Raw genomic sequence first — 20,451 nt, 5'->3', positions numbered from 1 at the left:
AATGGAAACCAAAGGTACGTCCCCATGAGCCCCCTGACATCCCCAGCTTAACACAGACATTGCTTTCCAGTCAAGAACTGGGTTATGAGATTGTAGCCATGGCAATCCGAGCACCAAAACATCATGTAGATTGTACAACACAAGGAAGCGAATCGTCTCCTGATGGTCTGGATTCATACGCATAGTCACTTGTGTCCAGTATTGTGGTTTATTACTAGCCAATGGTGTAGAGTCAATACCCTTCAGAGGTATAGGAACTTCCAGAGGCTCTAGATCAAACCCACAGCGCCTGGCAAAGGACCAATCCATGAGACTCAAAGCGGCGCCAGAGTCGACATAGGCATCCGCGGTAATTGACGATAATGAACAAATCAATGTCACAGACAAAATAAACTTAGACTGTAAAGTGCCAATTGAAATAGACTTATCAACCTTTTTTGTACGTTTAAAGCATGCTGATATAACATGAGTTGAATCACCACAATAGAAGCACAACCCATTTTTTCGCCTAAAATTCTGCCGTTCGCTTCTGGACAGAATTCTATCACATTGCATATTTTCTGGAGCCTTCTCAGAAGACACCGCCAAATGGTGCACAGGTTTGCTGTTATGACCCCAGTGGACAGGGTCTCAGAGGAACGTGTAAGTCTGCAAGATACAAAAATCCAGCTCATAGGGCTGTGGTAACTGGGTTGACCAAATAGCTACTCCTAACGCCAACACTAGAAGTAGCCGGGGATCATGCCTACGGTGATCGCTAGATGACTCGCGCCAGCCGGAGAATCTAACTACCCCTAGGAGAAGAAAACAAAGACCTCTCTTGCCTCCAGAGAAAGGGACCCCAAAGCAAGATACAAGCCCCCCACAAATAATAACGGTGAGGTAAGAGGAAATGACAAACACAGAAATGAACCAGGTTCAGCAAAGAGAGGCCAGCTTACTAATAGCAGAATAAAGCAAGATAACTTATCTGGTCAACAAAAACCCTATAAAAATCCACGCTGGAGATTCAAGAACCCCCGAACCGTCTAACGGTCCGGGGGGAGAACACCAGCCCCCTAGAGCTTCCAGCAAAGGTCAGGATACAGATAGGAACAAGCTGGACAAAAATACCAAACAAAACAAAAGCAAAAAGCAAAGAAGCAGACTTAGCTTGAAAAACAGGAACCAGGATCAGAGGACAAGAGCACAACAGATTAGCTCTGATTTCAACGATGCCAGGCATTGAACTGAAGGTCCAGGGAGCTTAAATAGCAACGCCCCTGAACTAACGGCCCAGGTGAGGATATAGGAAAAGACAGACGCTCCAGAGTCAAATCACTAATGACCACTAGAGGGAGCAAAAAGCAAAATCACAACAGTACCCCCCCCTTAGTGAGGGGTCACCGAACCCTCACCACGACCACCAGGGCGATCAGGATGAGCGGCGTGAAAGGCACGAACTAAATCGGCCGCATGAACATCAGAGGCGACCACCCAGGAATTATCTTCCTGACCATAGCCCTTCCACTTGACCAGGTACTGAAGCCTCCGCCTGGAGAGACGAGAATCCAAGATCTTCTCCACCACGTACTTCAACTCGCCCTCAACCAACACCGGAGCAGGAGGCTCAGCAGAAGGAACCACAGGCACAACGTACCGCCGCAACAAGGACCTATGAAACACGTTGTGGATAGCAAACGACACAGGAAGATCCAGGCGAAAGGATACAGGATTAAGAATTTCCAATATCTTGTAAGGACCAATAAAACGAGGTTTAAATTTGGGAGAGGAAACCTTCATAGGAACAAAGCGGGAAGAAAGCCACACCAAATCCCCAACACGTAGACGGGGACCCACACTGCGGCGGCGGTTGGCAAAGCGCTGAGCCCTCTCCTGTGACAACTTCAAGTTGTCCACCACAAGATTCCAGATCTGCTGCAACCTATCCACCACAGAATCCACCCCAGGGCAGTCAGAAGGTTCCACATGACCCGAAGAAAAACGAGGGTGGAAACCAGAGTTGCAGAAAAACGGCGAAACCAAGGTGGCGGAACTAGCCCGATTATTAAGGGCAAACTCAGCTAACGGCAAGAAGGTCACCCAATCGTCCTGATCAGCAGAGACAAAACACCTCAAATAAGCCTCCAAAGTCTGATTAGTTCGCTCCGTCTGTCCATTAGTCTGAGGATGGAAAGCAGACGAAAACGACAAGTCAATGCCCATCCTACTACAAAAGGATCGCCAGAATCTGGAAACGAACTGGGATCCTTTGTCTGACACAATATTCTCAGGGATGCCGTGCAAACGAACCACGTTCTGGAAAAACACAGGAACCAGATCGGAAGAGGAAGGCAGTTTAGGCAAAGGAACCAAATGGACCATCTTGGAGAAGCGATCACATACCACCCAGATAACAGACATGCCCTGAGACACCGGAAGATCAGAAATGAAATCCATGGAGATATGTGTCCAAGGTCTCTTAGGGACAGGCAAGGGCAAGAGCAACCCGCTGGCACGAGAACAGCAAGGCTTAGCTCGAGCACAAGTCCCACAGGACTGTACAAATGACCGCACATCCCTAGACAAGGAAGGCCACCAAAAGGATCTGGCCACCAGATCTCTGGTGCCAAAAATTCCTGGGTGACCTGCCAACACCGAGGAATGAACCTCGGAAATGACTCTGCTGGTCCACTTATCAGGCACAAACAGTCTGTCAGGTGGACAAGAATCAGGCCTATCAGCCTGAAATCTCTGCAACACACGTCGCAGATCTGGAGAAATAGCTGACAAGATAATACCATCCTTAAGAATACCAACAGGTTCAGCGACTCCAGGAGCATCAGGCACAAAGCTCCTGGAAAGAGCATCGGCCTTCACATTCTTTGAACCTGGTAAATACGAAACAACAAAGTCAAAACGGGAGAAAAACAATGACCAGCGGGCCTGTCTAGGATTCAGGCGTTTAGCAGACTCGAGATACATCAGATTTTTGTGATCAGTCAAGACCACCACACGATGCTTAGCACCCTCGAGCCAATGACGCCACTCCTCAAATGCCCATTTCATGGCCAACAACTCCCGATTGCCCACATCATAATTTCGCTCCGCAGGCGAAAACTTCCTAGAGAAAAAGGCACAAGGTCTCATAACAGAGCAACCAGGGCCTCTCTGCGACAAAACGGCCCCTGCTCCAATCCCTGAAGCATCCACCTCAACTTGAAAGGGAAGCGAGACATCAGGCTGGCACAAAACAGGCGCCGAAGTAAACCGACGTTTCAACTCCTGGAAAGCCTCCACGGCAGCAGGAGCCCAATTAACCACATCGGAGCCCTTCTTGGTCATATCCGTCAAAGGTTTCACAATGCTAGAAAAGTTAGCGATAAAACGACGGTAGAAGTTAGCGAAACCCAAGAACTTCTGAAGACTCTTAACTGACGAGGGCTGAGTCCAATCAAGAATAGCTCGGACCTTGACTGGGTCCATCTCCACAGCAGAAGGGGAAAAAATGAACCCCAAAAAGGGAACCTTCTGTACACCAAAAAGACACTTTGAGCCCTTGACAAACAAAGAATTTTCACGCAAAATTTTAAAGACCATCCTGACCTGCTCCACATGCGAGTCCCAATTATCAGAAAAAAACAGAATATCATCCAGATAAACGATCAGAAATTTATCCAGATAGTTCCGGAAAATGTCATGCATAAAGGACTGAAAAACTGAAGGGGCATTAGAGAGCCCAAAAGGCATCACCAAGTACTCAAAATGACCTTCGGGCGTATTGAATGCGGTTTTCCATTCATCCCCTTGCTTAATGCGCACAAGGTTGTACGCACCACGAAGGTCTATCTTGGTAAACCACTTGGCACCTTTAATCCGGGCAAACAAGTCAGACAACAGCGGCAAAGGATATTGAAATTTGACAGTGATCTTATTTAAAAGCCGATAGTCAATACAAGGCCTCAAAGATCCGTCCTTTTTAGCCACAAAAAAGAATCCCGCACCAAGAGGGGAAGAAGACGGACGGATGTGTCCTTTCTCCAGAGACTCCTTGATATATGAACGCATAGCGGTATGTTCAGGTATCGACAGATTAAACAGTCTTCCCTTAGGAAATTTACTGCCTGGAATCAAATCTATTGCACAGTCACATTCCCTATGAGGAGGCAATGCACTGGACCTGGACTCGCTAAAGACATCCTGATAATCAGACAAGTACTCCGGAACTTCCGAAGGCGTAGAAGAAGCAATAGACACAGGCAGGGAATCCTCATGAATACCACGACAGCCCCAACTAGACACTGACATAGCCTTCCAGTCAAGGACTGGATTATGGGTCTGTAACCATGGCAGCCCCAAAACAACCAAATCATGCATTTTATGTAGAACGAGAAAACGTATCACCTCGCGGTGTTCAGGAGTCATGCACATGGTAACCTGTGTCCAATACTGCGGCTTATTTTCTGCCAATGGCGTAGCATCAATACCCCTAAGAGGGATAGGATTTTCTAATGGTTCAAGAATAAAACCACAGCGCTTAGCAAATGAGAGATCCATAAGACTCAGGGCAGCACCTGAATCTACAAACGCCATGACAGGATAAGATGACAGTGAGCAAATCAAAGTTACAGACAGAATAAACTTAGGATGCAAATTACCAACGGTGACAGGACTAACAACCTTAGATATACGTTTAGAGCATGCTGAGATAACATGTGTAGAATCACCACAGTAGTAGCACAAGCCATTCCGGCGTCTATGAATTTTCCTCTCATTTCTAGTCAGGATTCTATCACATTGCATCAAATCAGGTGTCCGTTCAGACAACACCATGAGGGAATTTGCGGTTTTTCTATCACATTGCATCACATCAGGTGTCTGTTCAGACAACAACATGAGGGAATTAGCGGTTTTGCGCTCCCGCAACCGCCGGTCAATTTGAATAGCCAGGGACATGGTATCATTCAGACCTGTGGGAATGGGAAAACCCACCATCACATTCTTAATGGCTTCAGAAAGGCCATTTCTAAAATTAGCGGCCAGTGCACACTCGTTCCAATGTGTCAGCACGGACCATTTCCGAAATTTTTGGCAATACACCTCAGCCTCGTCCTGGCCCTGAGACATAGCCAGCAAGGCTTTCTCTGCCTGAATCTCAAGATTGGGTTCCTCATAAAGTAAACCGAGCGCCAGAAAAAACGCATCAATATCAGCCAATGCCGGATCTCCTGGCGCCAACGAAAAAGCCCAATCCTGAGGGTCACCCCGTAAGAATGAAATAACAATTTTAACTTGTTGAGCAGAGTCTCCAGATGAACAAGGTTTCAGGGACAAAAATAATTTACAATTATTCCTGAAATTCCTAAACTTAAATCGGTCTCCTGAAAACAGTTCAGGAATCGGTATCTTAGGTTCTGACATAGGACTTCTGATAACATAATCTTGTATACTCTGCACACGAGCGGCAAGCTGGTCCACACTTGTAATCAAGGTCTGGACATTCATGTCTGCAGCAAGCTTAAGCCACTCTGAGGTAAAGGGGAAAAGAAAAAAAAATGAGAGAGGGAAAAAAAAAAAAAAAAACCCTCAAAATTTTCTTTCTTATAATCCCACTTCTGCAATGCATTAAACATTTAATACTGGCCTGGCATACTGTTATGACCCCAGTGGACAGGGTCTCAGAGGAACGTGTAAGTCTGCAAGATACAAAAATCCAGCTCATAGGGCTGTGGTAACTGGGTTGACCAAATAGCTACTCCTAACGCCAACACTAGAAGTAGCCGGGGATCATGCCTACGGTGATCGCTAGATGACTCGCGCCAGCCGGAGAATCTAACTACCCCTAGGAGAAGAAAACAAAGACCTCTCTTGCCTCCAGAGAAAGGGACCCCAAAGCAAGATACAAGCCCCCCACAAATAATAACGGTGAGGTAAGAGGAAATGACAAACACAGAAATGAACCAGGTTCAGCAAAGAGAGGCCAGCTTACTAATAGCAGAATAAAGCAAGATAACTTATCTGGTCAACAAAAACCCTATAAAAATCCACGCTGGAGATTCAAGAACCCCCGAACCGTCTAACGGTCCAGGGGGAGAACACCAGCCCCCTAGAGCTTCCAGCAAAGGTCAGGATACAGATAGGAACAAGCTGGACAAAAATACCAAACAAAACAAAAGCAAAAAGCAAAGAAGCAGACTTAGCTTGAAAAACAGGAACCAGGATCAGAGGACAAGAGCACAACAGATTAGCTCTGATTTCAACGATGCCAGGCATTGAACTGAAGGTCCAGGGAGCTTAAATAGCAACGCCCCTGAACTAACGGCCCAGGTGAGGATATAGGAAAAGACAGACGCTCCAGAGTCAAATCACTAATGACCACTAGAGGGAGCAAAAAGCAAAATCACAACAGTTTGCGCTCCCGCAAACGCCGATCAATCTGAATAGCCATTGTCATGGACTCATTCAGACCTGTAGGTGCAGGGAACCCCACCATAACATCTTTAATGGCATCAGAGAGACCCTCTCTGAAATTCGCCGCCAGGGCGCACTCATTCCACTGAGTAAGCACAGACCATTTACGAAATTTTTGGCAGTATATTTCAGCTTCATCTTGCCCTTGAGATAGGGCCATCAAGGCTTTTTCAGCCTGAATCTCTAAATTATGTTCCTCATAAAGCAACCCCAAAGCCAGAAAAAACGCATCCACATTGAGCAACGCAGGATCCCCGGGTGCCAATGCAAATGCCCAGTCTTGAGGGTCACCCCGCAGCAAGGAAATTACTATCCTAACCTGCTGTGCGGGATCTCCAGCGGAGCGAGATCTCAGGGAAAGAAATAATTTACAATTATATTTGAAATTCAGGAAACGAGATCTATCCCCGGAGAAAAATTCTGGTATAGGAATTCTAGGTTCAGATATAGGAGCATGAATAACAAAATCCTGTAAATTTTGAACCTTCGTAGCAAGATTATTCAAACCTGTAGCCAAACTCTGAGGATCCATTTTAATCAGGTGAGATCAGAGCCATTCAAGGATTAGAAGGAGAGAGAGAGGCAAAGGCTGCAATTAGAGCAGAAATGCAACTGAGTAAACTATAGAGCAAGCTCAGAAGAAAAAAAAAAAAAAAAATCTGCAGACTTCTTTTTCTCTCCTTTCTTCTGCCAACGGTTTTAACCCTTGGCCGGCCATACTGTCATGGTTCCCAATGGCAAGGGAACGTCAGAGAACTTAAATAACAGACTAGCTCTTGGGTGATGGAATCTCAAGCTGACCGTGAGCTAAACCTACCACACAACTAACAGTGGCCGGGTGACGTGCCTACGTTTTATCCCTAGACGCCCAGCGCCAGCCGGAGAACTAACTAACCCTAATAGAGGAAAAAACAGACCTGGCTTACCTCTAGGGAAATTCCCCCAAAAAGGAGACAGAAGCCCCCCACATATATTGACGGTGAGTTCAGAGGAAAAGACATACGCAGTATGAAGGTAGGTTCAGCAAAGCGAGGTCCGCTTACTAGATAGTAAGAAGATACAATAGGGAACTTCACGGTCAGCTGAAAACCCTATTAAAATACCATCCAGAAATTACTTTAAGACTCATGTGTCAACTCATGACACCGGAGTGGTAATTTCGGCCCACAAGAGCTTCCAGCTACAGAAACATAACATAACTGTGAACAGGAACGAGATAACTACGGCACTCAGGGATGCTTGGGAGGTGCTCAAGTTGGGGATCCAACCCGTAATTATAAGTTGAGAAAATACTTGGCACTCAGGAGAATTTTTGTTGCAAGGTTCAAAAGTAGATTTTTACTCTGGTGCATCCAGTTCAACATATAAACGTTTTCGGTCTCGACAAATGAGACCTTCATCAGATATAGTTGTCAACGCTGCAGTGTATATACAAAAAACAAAAAGGAGATGCTGTAAGCAATGAGAATACTGTTGCACAATAATACAAAAATAAATAAATAAACATGAAATCCATATCATATGACAAAACAGTCTGCATACGATTGCGGGAAATGGCGTGCAGTACAGGTGGCAGAATGGGTGAATCCGTTCTAGACCTGCGTGAGACGTGAAACTTGTTCAGGAATTGCTGGAGAGTGTACACGTGTCAAGGTTATACTGAGGTGAAAAATGACAAAGTAAGCAAATACAATGGAAAGTAAACCATAGAACACTGGAGATGTGACCTCGTAGTGGGTCTAACATTGCAAAAGAAGCACTGTCTCAGGTGAAGGATACAGGAAGTGGAATATCCTCCACAAGTATGTATGGGGATATATGACTAAGGTGCACGGTGGGCTACCTGAAAGAGAGAAAGTTATGCATCAGAGATGACAAAGTACAGAGCTATAATGTGAGAGGGCACAGCTGCCCCATAGGCCACATGGAACACATGCCAGACAGACTAACGGGGTGACCACCAGAAAACCAGACAGGATATATGGGGCTAGATGCGGCCCAACGAAGGCGTACCTGGAGACCATGGGTAGTGTGTGTATAGGTCACACACTGAGTATGGAGGCAGGGAGTGGGAGCGCAGGGCGCCTGTGGAAGGGAATAGAATACACACAGCATGTAACCGCTGCAGGGCTGAAAAAACGAAAAAACGAAAAACATCCCCCACTAGCAGGACATACCTGAGGTGCTGGAGGGCAGTATATGGCGCGTGTAGCAAGGCGAGAACACTCGCAATACGAGAAGCGCTGTGGAGACATGCATAAATGCTGTTGTTGAAATCAGGCTGGAGCCAGGGAGAGAACAGTCTAAAGCCAGCACAGGGCTGGGACTGTCCGTGATGTTACCTGAGCGGTGCCGCTGCCAGGGGCGATGTGTGCGCTGTGCTGCTGAGCAAGGGGACGCTCCCGGGGCTGCTGAGAAGAGCGCAGCACTTCCGGGTATATGAGCGCTCTGGGACGCGTCACCTGACGTCTGACGTCACCGGGTCATGTGATTGGGGGAGCCGGCGCATGCGCAGAAGAGCCGAAAAGGATGTCAATAGGAATGAAAGCCGGGGGAACCGGCGCTTGCGCAGTGAGCCCCTGGAGGCAAGGAAATGGATATGGGAGTGCACTGCAGTGCAGGAAGCTGTGTGAATAAAAAGGAGAAAATTGTAAATAAAAAGAGTAGGGTGGAAAACCCCAAAGGTGTCTGGCAAGGGGTCACCCCGGATGTATATAGAGAACCATTTACCCTCTATATATAAGGCATGTAGTGCATACTGTACCGTGTGCAGTGCTCAGTGCGAAGGGTGCAATTAACGATTCTGTGGAGAAAAAGGAAAGGGCACAGATAAACCATAAGTAAAACGATAGTTATGTTACATTACATGGTGCACCTGAAAGGTGCTACAGAATAAAACCAATAGACATGTACATAGTTACAAAAAAGCCGAGACATCGTAGTCTCTGTTGAGACCCTTCGGTTCTAAGGTTTGCAAGGAATAAATCCAATAGGCCTCCCTTCTGAGGAGTAAGCTAACACGGCTTTGGCCCCTTCTTGGAGTGTCTACTTGTTCCAGGACCTGATAGCGGAGCTGAGAAATGTTGTGGTTTTGTTTGGAGAAATGATACGGAAGTGGTAGATGTGTTTTATTGCAGCGAATTGTGGATTTGTGTTGGGCCACCCTGTCTCTTATTGGTTGTGTAGTTTCACCCACATATGCCAGCCCGCAAGGGCACTTGATGACATACACGACATGTGTGGATTCGCAAGTAAAAAACCCTTTTATGGGGATGGCCTTGCCTGTTTGCGGGTGAGAGACTGTGGGACCCTTCTGAACATTGCTACATTGTAGGCAATTTAGACAGGGAAATGTACCCTGTCTTTGGGTTTGAAGAAAGGACTGTTTGGGGACCCTATTGGTTGAGCCAATGTCAGCTTTGACTAGTTTGTCTTTTAGATTCCTGGGTCGTTTAAAACAGGACATAAAGGGCACCCTAAACTCTGGAATGCTGGGATAGCTTTTTGTAAGGATGCCCCAGTGTCTCCTGATGGTAGACTGGACCATGTTGGAGAAGGGATGGAATGTTGAGACAAACGGAATTCTCTTGTGGTCATCCTTGGATCTAATCACTGAAATGCTACGTTTGGCCTCTGTGAGGATATGCTGCGGATATCCCCGGTTTGAAAATTTTTGTTCCATCTCACTCAATCTTGTTTCTTTGATTTTATCATCTGAGACAATTCTTTCAACCCTGTGAAATTGGGACTTGGGAATAGAGTTTTTGATGGATGGTGGATGGCAACTGGTGAAATACAGTAGGCCGTTGCGGTCTGTTGGCTTTGTGTATAGATCAATAGATAAGGAGCCGTCCCTCTCCTTATAAATGAGGGTGTCAAGGAAGCTGATTTTAAGTTTGTCGTATTGTAAAGAGAAACCAAGTTCGGGCCAAATGCTGTTAATATGCTGGTCAAAGGCTATCAATGATTCCAGGGGACCGTCCCACACGCAGAAAATATCATCAATATATCTGCGCCATACCCTACAATGGGCAATGAATAGAGGGTGGTCGTACACAAAGTCATTTTCAAAGGCCGCCATATATGCAATAGCATATGGGGGCGCTACGTTCGCGCCCATTGCGGTGCCTTGTAGCTGGGCGTAAAAGGAATCCTGGAACATAAAGTAGTTTTCTTTTAAAACCAAATTCAAAAGGTCGGCGCAGAAGTGGCGGATTTTTTTATCGACTCTATTATCTGACAGGAGTCTGTCAGTAGCGGCCAAGCCCTTGTCATGAATAATGGATGTATAGAGGCTATTTACATCCCATGTGATCAAAAAGGAAGAAGGAGATATGGGGCCCAGAGTTTTTATGACCTGAATGAATTCACCAGTGTCCAGAATAAATGACCGAGTTGTTTTAACAAGTGGCGTGAGGATCTTCTCTAATACTATGGATAATGGTGAGAGGACTGAATCAGTCAGGGAGACAATTGGTCGGCCAGGGGGTTTAACTAGTCTTTTATGTATTTTAGGTAGGATGTACAGAATAGGAGTTATGGGCTCTTTTTTGATGAGAAAGTCCCTCATCTTGCTATCTATAGTGCCTACTCTCATGTGGTATTCAATAACTGGTGCAATTTTCTTCACCAATTCGTTGAGGGGGTTACATGGTATTAGTTTGTATACTGTGGTGTCCCCTAGCTGTCTGTGTACCTCCTCTAGGTAGTCAGTTCTGTCCATCACTACCGTTGCTCCCCCCTTATCCGCCGGTTTGATGATTAGAGTTTTGTCAGACGCCAATTCTTGCAACGACAGTCTTTCTGTGGATGAAAGGTTGGCCTGAAAATGGAACTTCCCTTGTTCCATTTTGCGGGTCAGTGAGTGGATGTCCCTTTCAACAAGGGATACAAAGGTCTCCACTGGGGGATCCCCTCGAGGTGGCATGTAGGAGCTGTGGTTCCTGAGACCCAAGCTCTGAAGTTCCAAGAGAGTCTTTTCCCCCCTGGCTGGATCCAACACCGGGGGTTGTGCTGCAAAATGGACCCGGAGTCTGAGGTTCCGATAGAACCTTTGAAGGTCCATGCTTAGTTCAAATGAATTGAACTTGTATGCCGGACAGAAGGATAAACCCTTCTGAAGCACAGCTAATTGGTGTGTATCCAAGTTTTTAGATGAAATATTAACTACTAGGGGGAGGTCCATACCTGTGAGCGTGTTGTTATCTGGTTTCTGGATTCCCCGCCGGCACTGGCCGCCCCGCCTCGTCTTCCTCTTCTGCGGCCGCGGTTGTTCCCTAAAAAAGAAGCAGAACTTGAGGTGCCGGGTCTGCTGTCGGTGGATCCAGAAGAGCTTATCGAGCTGTGCCGTCTGGTGGAAGGCCGAGTATCTCGCCACTGGTAAACCCTGTTCTGTAGGTAATCTTCGGTATCTCGTAGGAACTTTGACCTCTTCCTTTTTTCCACTTCCAACCTGTGCTGCCGTAGATGTTCTAGGTTCTTTGTCCGTAATTCCTGGAACTCTTCCTGGGGCATCGTGCTGGTTAGTTGAGACTCGATGGCCTGTATGTGGGTGTTGACCGAGTCCAAATCCTTTTGGAGATAGGAGAGGGTGAGAGTCATCAGGTCTGCTGAGCATTTGTTTAAAATGTGTTCGAATTTTTCACAATATTCCTTGTTTTCCCTGAAGAAGGTTGGTTGTAACGGGACCCGCAAGCCACGTGGGATCCTCTGGACTCGAAGGTACTCGGCAATAGTAACAATATGTAGTTCTAGATTAACCGCTCTTCTGGATTCACGTTCCAGGTCACGGTTTTTTAGTTCTTTGGTTGGAATTTGGAGGAAGTCGCTGGGTGCGGTCACTTTAGAGAGAATTTCTGCCGCCTCTGCTGCATTGAAGGAAAAGGTTTCAGACATCGTCCAAGGTGCTCGTGTACGGATATAACATATGGAACGAGATAACTACGGCACTCAGGGATGCTTGGGAGGTGCTCAAGTTGGGGATCCAACCCGTAATTATAAGTTGAGAAAATACTTGGCACTCAGGAGAATTTTTGTTGCAAGGTTCAAAAGTAGATTTTTATTTTGGTGCATCCAGTTCAACATATAAACGTTTTCGGTCTCGACAAATGAGACCTTCATCAGATATAGTTGTCAACGCTGCAGTGTATATACAAAAAACAAAAAGGAGATGCTGTAAGCAATGAGAATACTGTTGCACAATAATACAAAAATAAATAAATAAACATGAAATCCATATCATATGACAAAACAGTCTGCATACGATTGCGGGAAATGGCGTGCAGTACAGGTGGCAGAATGGGTGAATCCGTTCTAGACCTGCGTGAGACGTGAAACTTGTTCAGGAATTGCTGGAGAGTGTACACGTGTCAAGGTTATACTGAGGTGAAAAATGACAAAGTAAGCAAATACAATGGAAAGTAAACCATAGAACACTGGAGATGTGACCTCGTAGTGGGTCTAACATTGCAAAAGAAGCACTGTCTCAGGTGAAGGATACAGGAAGTGGAATATCCTCCACAAGTAAGTATGGGGATATATGACTAAGGTGCACGGTGGGCTACCTGAAAGAGAGAAAGTTATGCATCAGAGATGACAAAGTACAGAGCTATAATGTGAGAGGGCACAGCTGCCCCATAGGCCACATGGAACACATGCCAGACAGACTAACGGGGTGACCACCAGAAAACCAGACAGGATATATGGGGCTAGATGCGGCCCAACGAAGGCGTACCTGGAGACCATGGGTAGTGTGTGTATAGGTCACACACTGAGTTATTCACACAGCTTCCTGCACTGCAGTGCACTCCCATATCCATTTCCTTGCCTCCAGGGGCTCACTGCGCAAGCGCCGGTTCCCCCGGCTTTCATTCCTATTGACATCCTTTTCGGCTCTTCTGCGCATGCGCCGGCTCCCCCAATCACATGACCCGGTGACGTCAGACGTCAGGTGACGCGTCCCAGAGCGCTCATATACCCGGAAGTGCTGCGCTCTTCTCAGCAGCCCCGGGAGCGTCCCCTTGCTCAGCAGCACAGCGCACACATCGCCCCTGGCAGCGGCACCGCTCAGGTAACATCACGGACAGTCCCAGCCCTGTGCTGGCTTTAGACTGTTCTCTCCCTGGCTCCAGCCTGATTTCAACAACAGCATTTATGCATGTCTCCACAGCGCTTCTCGTATTGCGAGTGTTCTCGCCTTGCTACACGCGCCATATACTGCCCTCCAGCACCTCAGGTATGTCCTGCTAGTGGGGGATGTTTTTCGTTTTTTCGTTTTTTCAGCCCTGCAGCGGTTACATGCTGTGTGTATTCTATTCCCTTCCACAGGCGCCCTGCGCTCCCACTCCCTGCCTCCATACTCAGTGTGTGACCTATACACACACTACCCATGGTCTCCAGGTACGCCTTCGTTGGGCCGCATCTAGCCCCATATATCCTGTCTGGTTTTCTGGTGGTCACCCCGTTAGTCTGTCTGGCATGTGTTCCATGTGGCCTATGGGGCAGCTGTGCCCTCTCACATTATAGCTCTGTACTTTGTCATCTCTGATGCATAACTTTCTCTCTTTCAGGTAGCCCACCGTGCACCTTAGTCATATATCCCCATACTTACTTGTGGAGGATATTCCACTTCCTGTATCCTTCACCTGAGACAGTGCTTCTTTTGCAATGTTAGACCCACTACGAGGTCACATCTCCAGTGTTCTATGGTTTACTTTCCATTGTATTTGCTTACTTTGTCATTTTTCACCTCAGTATAACCTTGACACGTGTACACTCTCCAGCAATTCCTGAACAAGTTTCACGTCTCACGCAGGTCTAGAACGGATTCACCCATTCTGCCACCTGTACTGCACGCCATTTCCCACAATCGTATGCAGACTGTTTTGTCATATGATATGGATTTCATGTTTATTTATTTATTTTTGTATTATTGTGCAACAGTATTCTCATTGCTTACAGCATCTCCTTTTTGTTTTTTGTATATACACTGCAGCGTTGACAACTATATCTGATGAAGGTCTCATTTGTCGAGACCGAAAACGTTTATATGTTGAACTGGATGCACCAAAATAAAAATCTATAACTGTGAACTGGAACAAAAATGCAAACAAACTTAGGACTAAGAGTCCAACTTAGCTGATAGTAGTCTAGAAGCAGGAACATGCAACAGAAAGGCTCTGGTTACATTGATGGCCGGCACTAGAATAACTGAGCAGCAAGGCTAAATAGGATACTCCCACATCCTGATGGAAACAGGTGAACAGAGAAAGTGAAGCACACAAGTCCAGTACCACCAGCGACCACCGGGGGAACCCAAAAACCAAATTCACAACAGGTTCAGGTCTGGTGACTGTGGAGGCGTAGCACCCCATCACTCTCCTTCTTGGTCAAATAGCCCTTACACAGCCTGGAGGTGTGTTTGGGGTCATTGTCCTGTTGAAAAATAAATGATGGTCCAACTAAATGCAAACCAGATGGAATAGCATGCCGCTGCAAGATGCTGTGGTAGCCATGCTGGTTTAGTATGCTTTCAATTTTGAATAAATCCCCAACAGTGTCACCAGCAGAGCACCCCCACACCATCACACCTCCTCCTCCATGCTTCACGGTGGGAACCAGGCATGTAGAGTCCATCCGTTCACCTTTTCTGCGTCGCACAAAGACACGGTGGTTGGAACCAAAGATCTCAAATTTGGACTCATCAGACCGAAGCACAGATTTCCACTGGTCTAATGTCCATTCCTTGTGTTCTTTAGCCCAAACAAGTCTCTTCTGCTTTTTGCCTGTCCTTAGTAGTGGTTTCCTAGCAGCTATTTTACCATGAACGCCTGCTGCACAAAGTCTCCTCTTAACAGTTGTTGTATATATGTGTCTGCTGCTAGAACTCTGTGTGGCACTGACCTGGTCTCTAATCTGAGCTGCTGTTAACCTGCGATTTCTGAGGCTCGTGACTTGGATAAACTTATCCTCAGAAGCAGAGGTGACTCTTGGTCTTCCTTTCCTGGGACAGTCCTCATGTGAGCCAGTTTCTTTGTAGTGCTTGATGGTTTTTGCCACTGCACTTGGGGACACTTTCAAAGTTTTCCCAATTTTTCAGACTGACTGACCTTCATTTATTAAAGTAATGATGGCCACTCGTTTTTCTTTACTTAGCTGCTTTTTTCTTGCTGTAATACAAATTCTAACAGTCTATTCAGTAGGACTATCAGCTGTGTATCCACCAGACTTCTGCACAACACAACTAATGGTCCCAACTCCATTTATAAGGCAAGAAATCCCACTTAGTAAACCTGACAGGGCACACCTGTGAAGTGAAAACCATTCCTGGTGACTACCTCCTGAAGCTCATCAAGAGAATGCCAAGAGTGTGCAAACCAGTCATCAAAGCAAAAGGTGGCTACTTTGAAGAACCTAGAATATAAGACATAATTTCAGCTGTTTCACACTTTTTTGTTAAGTATATAATTCCACATGTGTTAATTTACAGTTTTGATGCCTTCAGTGTGAATGTACAATTTTCATAGTCATGAAAATACAGAAAAATCTTTAAATGAGAAGGTGTGTCCAAACTTTTGGTCTGTACTGTATGTACACATGTGAATGAGCTGAATCTGGTATTACAGCACAGCTCTAGATATCTCGATGTCTCAGTCAGTTTAGTATGCAATGCTTTCAAAAGATATTAATATGAAAAAATTAACTGAATTGATCTAAAAACTTTAAATTGAATAGTGATGGGAATGTTAAGAATGATTTGGGTTGAGCCTTTATCATCCAGTAAAGAACCTTACAAATAACTGACAGAAAAGAGAAATTTGCATTTCAATGATAAGATAGTGTGATAGTTGCAAATTTGGAAATCAACATCATGATTTATATTTCTACACTGAATAAATGGGATGTAGAGTTTTCGAGGAATTTCAGCTTGTATTTCACAACCAAAACTCCACAACTCACATGCTGTGTGAATCCAGCCTAAATATATGACCGCACTGCTATGACCAAATGACAACATATGGAACTGCTATTCTGGTCGAAAGACATAGTTTTTTTAAATACGCAATTAATTTTGATGGGGCTTTACGTCTCCTTGTTGTTTTCTCAATGTCTGCCCAGTAATCCAGATGCATAATAATTATTTTGGGTTCCATTTATTAAATATAATTTATTGAAACAGAAACACAGACCAATACATATGCAAATGTGAAAAGTTAAATGCACAACGGGATGTATCTTAAATCTTCAGGAAAAGAAAATCATGAATGTAAGTTGCAAAAACTCAGTCCAGGGATACCAATATACGTGAGAAGGATAAGATTAGTAAATTGTCTGTCACATAAACAGTCACTTTTCTTTGCCATTAGCTTAGCCTGAGGCAAAGACATTTCACAAAGTAGTAACAAGTGAAGCTGTGGTAGCATACTAATTTATTAAGCAATATACTGAAAAGTGACCATTATAATGATGTTCCTAGAGATTTATTTGACTTTATTCGATTTTAAGACTATTGACCCAAGAGCCACTTGTTTCCAGCAGCCAGAGTTCTTTTGATCTACATACTGTAGTTTTATCAAGGGATAAATGCACAACTGGATAAGTCTATATTCAGATGATATTTGACTAGCTGATTAGATTCAGTTCAAAAAAATCTAAAGTTACAAAGAAGTTTATTAGTCTCTAAGGTCTCTGTAGACAACAAAGCATAATAAATGGAGCAGAGCAGAGTTTAAAAATTATTAAAACACTTTATACTCATCTGTTTTAGGCCCTCTTCGGCCTTATGCTGACTCTGCGTTAACTCCCTGGTCCTATGTGCTTTTCTTTGATTCTTCTGGTGCTGAGGCCAGTGGTTATCTGGTTGAGGGGACACATGTCATTGACTGTATGAAGCCTCACTGCTGGAAGGGAAGCCTGTATGCACACTCACCAAGAAAGACTCCATTGCTGAGCAAATAGCAAGTTCAAGCACATTCAAAGTTACCCAACAACTTTTAGATAAGATGTCACGCACAGTGTGGGAAGACTAAGTGAAGCACGAGGGGAAGAGCGAAAGGAAGCCCAAACACTAGGGAAAGGGGGAGTGGAGATCCCTAGACAGACCAAATAGCACGCTGCCTCACCTACCATCCCTATATTGGTTCCACACCAATCGCCGAGCAGGAACCTAAGCCCTGTATATTTCTAGAGCTAGGCCCTGAATAGGGAAGAGGGGATGAGCACTGGTCATTCCCCACTGTACACTAAAGAGAAGGAGGGAGACAAACAAAGGGGAAGCAACTTAGATTGAGCAGACTCAGAGGTAAAAGCAAACATCCTCCAACAGCACCAGAGAGGAAGTAAGCTGACTGCTATAGCTCCAGGCCTTCACAAGGAAAAATAAGAATATCACCAGTGACTCCCTGAAGCAGACTGAGAGTCTACAAACGCCCAGGTCCAGGTGTGTCAATTAGAGTCTGAGGGAGGTTACCATTGGGTCCACAAGTCAGAAGGATTAAGAAGGCATCTGCAATGCTAAACGAAGAGACCTTCTGCAGCCAGATGCAGAGCGACTGTCTGTAGCATCTGACACACCTGTGACACAAGCCTGTGAAATACTGGAAGACTATAGTTTGGCCAGATGAGACCAAAATTGAACTTTTTTTATGCCATAATGCACACTACAGTTGGAGATCTAAAGGCACTGCATATCACTCCAAAAACACCATACCAACAGAAGTTTGGAGGTGGGAACATCATGGCATTTTATTTAAGCATACGACACTGGCAAACGTCTTGTAATTGAAAGAAGGATGAAAGGACAAATTTACATTTTTTGCTCCCCTTCTTCCCAGAGCCATCGCTTTTTTACTTTTTGGTCAAAATTACCATGTGAGTGCTTCCTTTTGGGGGACGAGTCGTACTTTTGAACAACACCATTGGTTTTAACATATCTTGTACTGGAAAACGGGAAGAAATTCCAAGTGCAGTGAAATTGCAAAAAAAGTGCAATCCCACAGTTGTTTTTTTATTTTCCTTTTAACCATGTTCACTAAATGCTAAAACTGACCTGCCATTATGATTCTCCAGGTCATTAAGAGTTTATAGACACCAAACATGTCTAGGTTCATTTTTATTTAAGTGGTGAAAAAAAATTCCAAAGTTTGGTTAAAAAAAATTGCGCCATTTTCCAATACCCATAGCATCTCCATTTTTTGTGATCTCGGGTTCGGTGAGGGCTTGTTTTTTGTATGCCAAAATTGCGTTTTTAATGATACCATTTTGATGCAGATACGATCTTTTGATCACCTGTTATTGCATTTCAATGCAATGTTGCAGCAACCAAAAAAACATACTTCTGTCATTTTAGGACTTTTTTCTCGTTACGCCGTTTAGCGGATCGGGTTAATTATTTTATTATATTGATAGATCAAGCAATTCTGAATGCGGCGATACCAAATGTGTGCACGGTTGATTTTTTTTTTGTTTTATTTTTGATGGGGCGAAAGGGAGGTGATTTGAACTTTTATGGTTTTTTATTTTTTTTATATTTTTAAAAACATTTTTTTTAACTTTTTACATGCTTCAATAGTCTCCATGGGAGACTAGAAGCTGCGATAATCTGATTGGCTCTGCTACATACAGGTAATGATCAGATCACCTGAAGGTACCAAAATTGCTGACTTGCTATGACTGCCGACCATCGGTAGCAATATGGCAGTGACAACCATAGAGGTCTGCTGGAGACCTCTGATTGTCATGCCGACGCATCGGTGACCCGCGATCACGTGACGGAGTGTGGGATTTCCGGTGCGCTTGCTGGAAGCGCCAGTTAAATGCTGCTGTCAGAGATTGACAGCAGCATTTAACTACTTAACAGCCGTGGGTGGATTGCGATTCCATCCGCGGCTGTTAGAGGCACATGTCAGCATTTCAAAACAGCTGACATGTGCAGGAAAAGATGTGGTCTCAGAGCCGGAGCCCACACCAAAGGGAGGGAGTCCGACATCGGCATACTATTACGCCCGATGTCAGAAAAGGGATAAAGCATTCTTAATTTGAAGCATTTTTTATACATTTCCTGCAAACTTTTGCCCAGTATTATGTGTAGATGTGTAGAATAGCGTAGATGCTGACATACTAACCCAGCCTTTTTGGAATCATAAATGACCTTTGCACTGACTTAATTTTCAAGAGAAAAATAATGTTGCTTTGTCCTTTCATTACATAAATAATATAATTTAAAAATCAGCGAAAATGGCTAGTTGCTAAATTCAGACTTTATAAAAATTGTCTAAATAAAATGTCATGAAACTCTATGACAGTGTGAAGAAAATAGCAGCGTGAACGAAGCTCATGAATCACAGAGACAGATCCAAATTCAAATGTCTATGTTAATGGTGTTTGGCTTAGTTTACTACTACCACTGCCTCCTGTGAGATTACAGAGCTAACTGCCATTTAGTACCCCATTCATTGTGGGTTCAATCCTAATCACTGACAATTGTTACACTTTTTTTACTGCATAAATTGCAAGTTACATTTTCTAAAGATTTAATGCAATCATAATTTTTTGTTATGTTTTGCAGTAATCTTGTTGCCCACGTGTCTGTAAAAGGACCATATGCACAAGAGCCAGCTGCCAATTTGTGAACCAGTGTGAGCAGGCCTACACTGAAGGCAGCTGTACTGAATATCCCATATGCTTGGGGTTTTAAAAGGAGCTTGCAGTTTTGGCTCAATTGTCATTAGCATGGTATACAATCAGACTGAAAGTGAATTATTTCAATCCTCTTATAAAGAGCATTTAAAATGGGGACTGCAAATAAGACAAATAGGAAGATGGCAAAGAAGGAAAGAACAAAAACCTTTTGGTTTGGGGATTTGAATTGAATGCAAACGTAATAGGCACAAAAAAATACACGAAATTAAAAAGACAAGACGCTTTTCAAGGAAAATGTCACAGTGACCATGAGCATCTCAATCCACGTGCGAGATGGTAGGGTTGATAAGTTCACTATGGGAA

At 44.6% G+C, this 20,451-nt stretch overlaps 1 protein-coding gene and 1 long non-coding RNA gene across 2 annotated transcripts in view; both read right to left on the bottom strand.

Moving 5' to 3' along the window:
• LOC143788590 (uncharacterized) overlaps positions 1-20,451 on the bottom strand; it is a 134,266-nt gene that overhangs the window by 91,620 nt on the left and 22,195 nt on the right. The window lies entirely within an intron of this gene.
• Positions 8,237-12,944, bottom strand: LOC143787590 (uncharacterized). The gene is made up of 3 exons (XM_077276478.1): positions 11,638-12,944; positions 9,215-9,253; positions 8,237-8,293 (listed from the first exon to the last, which is right to left on the bottom strand). The coding sequence occupies exons 1-2, from the start codon at positions 12,343-12,345 to the stop codon at positions 9,245-9,247; spliced, it is 717 nt and encodes a 238-aa protein (XP_077132593.1). The 5' UTR covers positions 12,346-12,944; the 3' UTR covers positions 8,237-8,293; positions 9,215-9,244.

Source organism: Ranitomeya variabilis, chromosome 8 (genome assembly GCF_051348905.1).
Source record: "Ranitomeya variabilis isolate aRanVar5 chromosome 8, aRanVar5.hap1, whole genome shotgun sequence".
In the NCBI taxonomy this organism is placed as follows: Eukaryota; Metazoa; Chordata; class Amphibia; order Anura; family Dendrobatidae; genus Ranitomeya; species Ranitomeya variabilis.
This window is presented reverse-complemented; position numbering and strand designations above follow the sequence as displayed.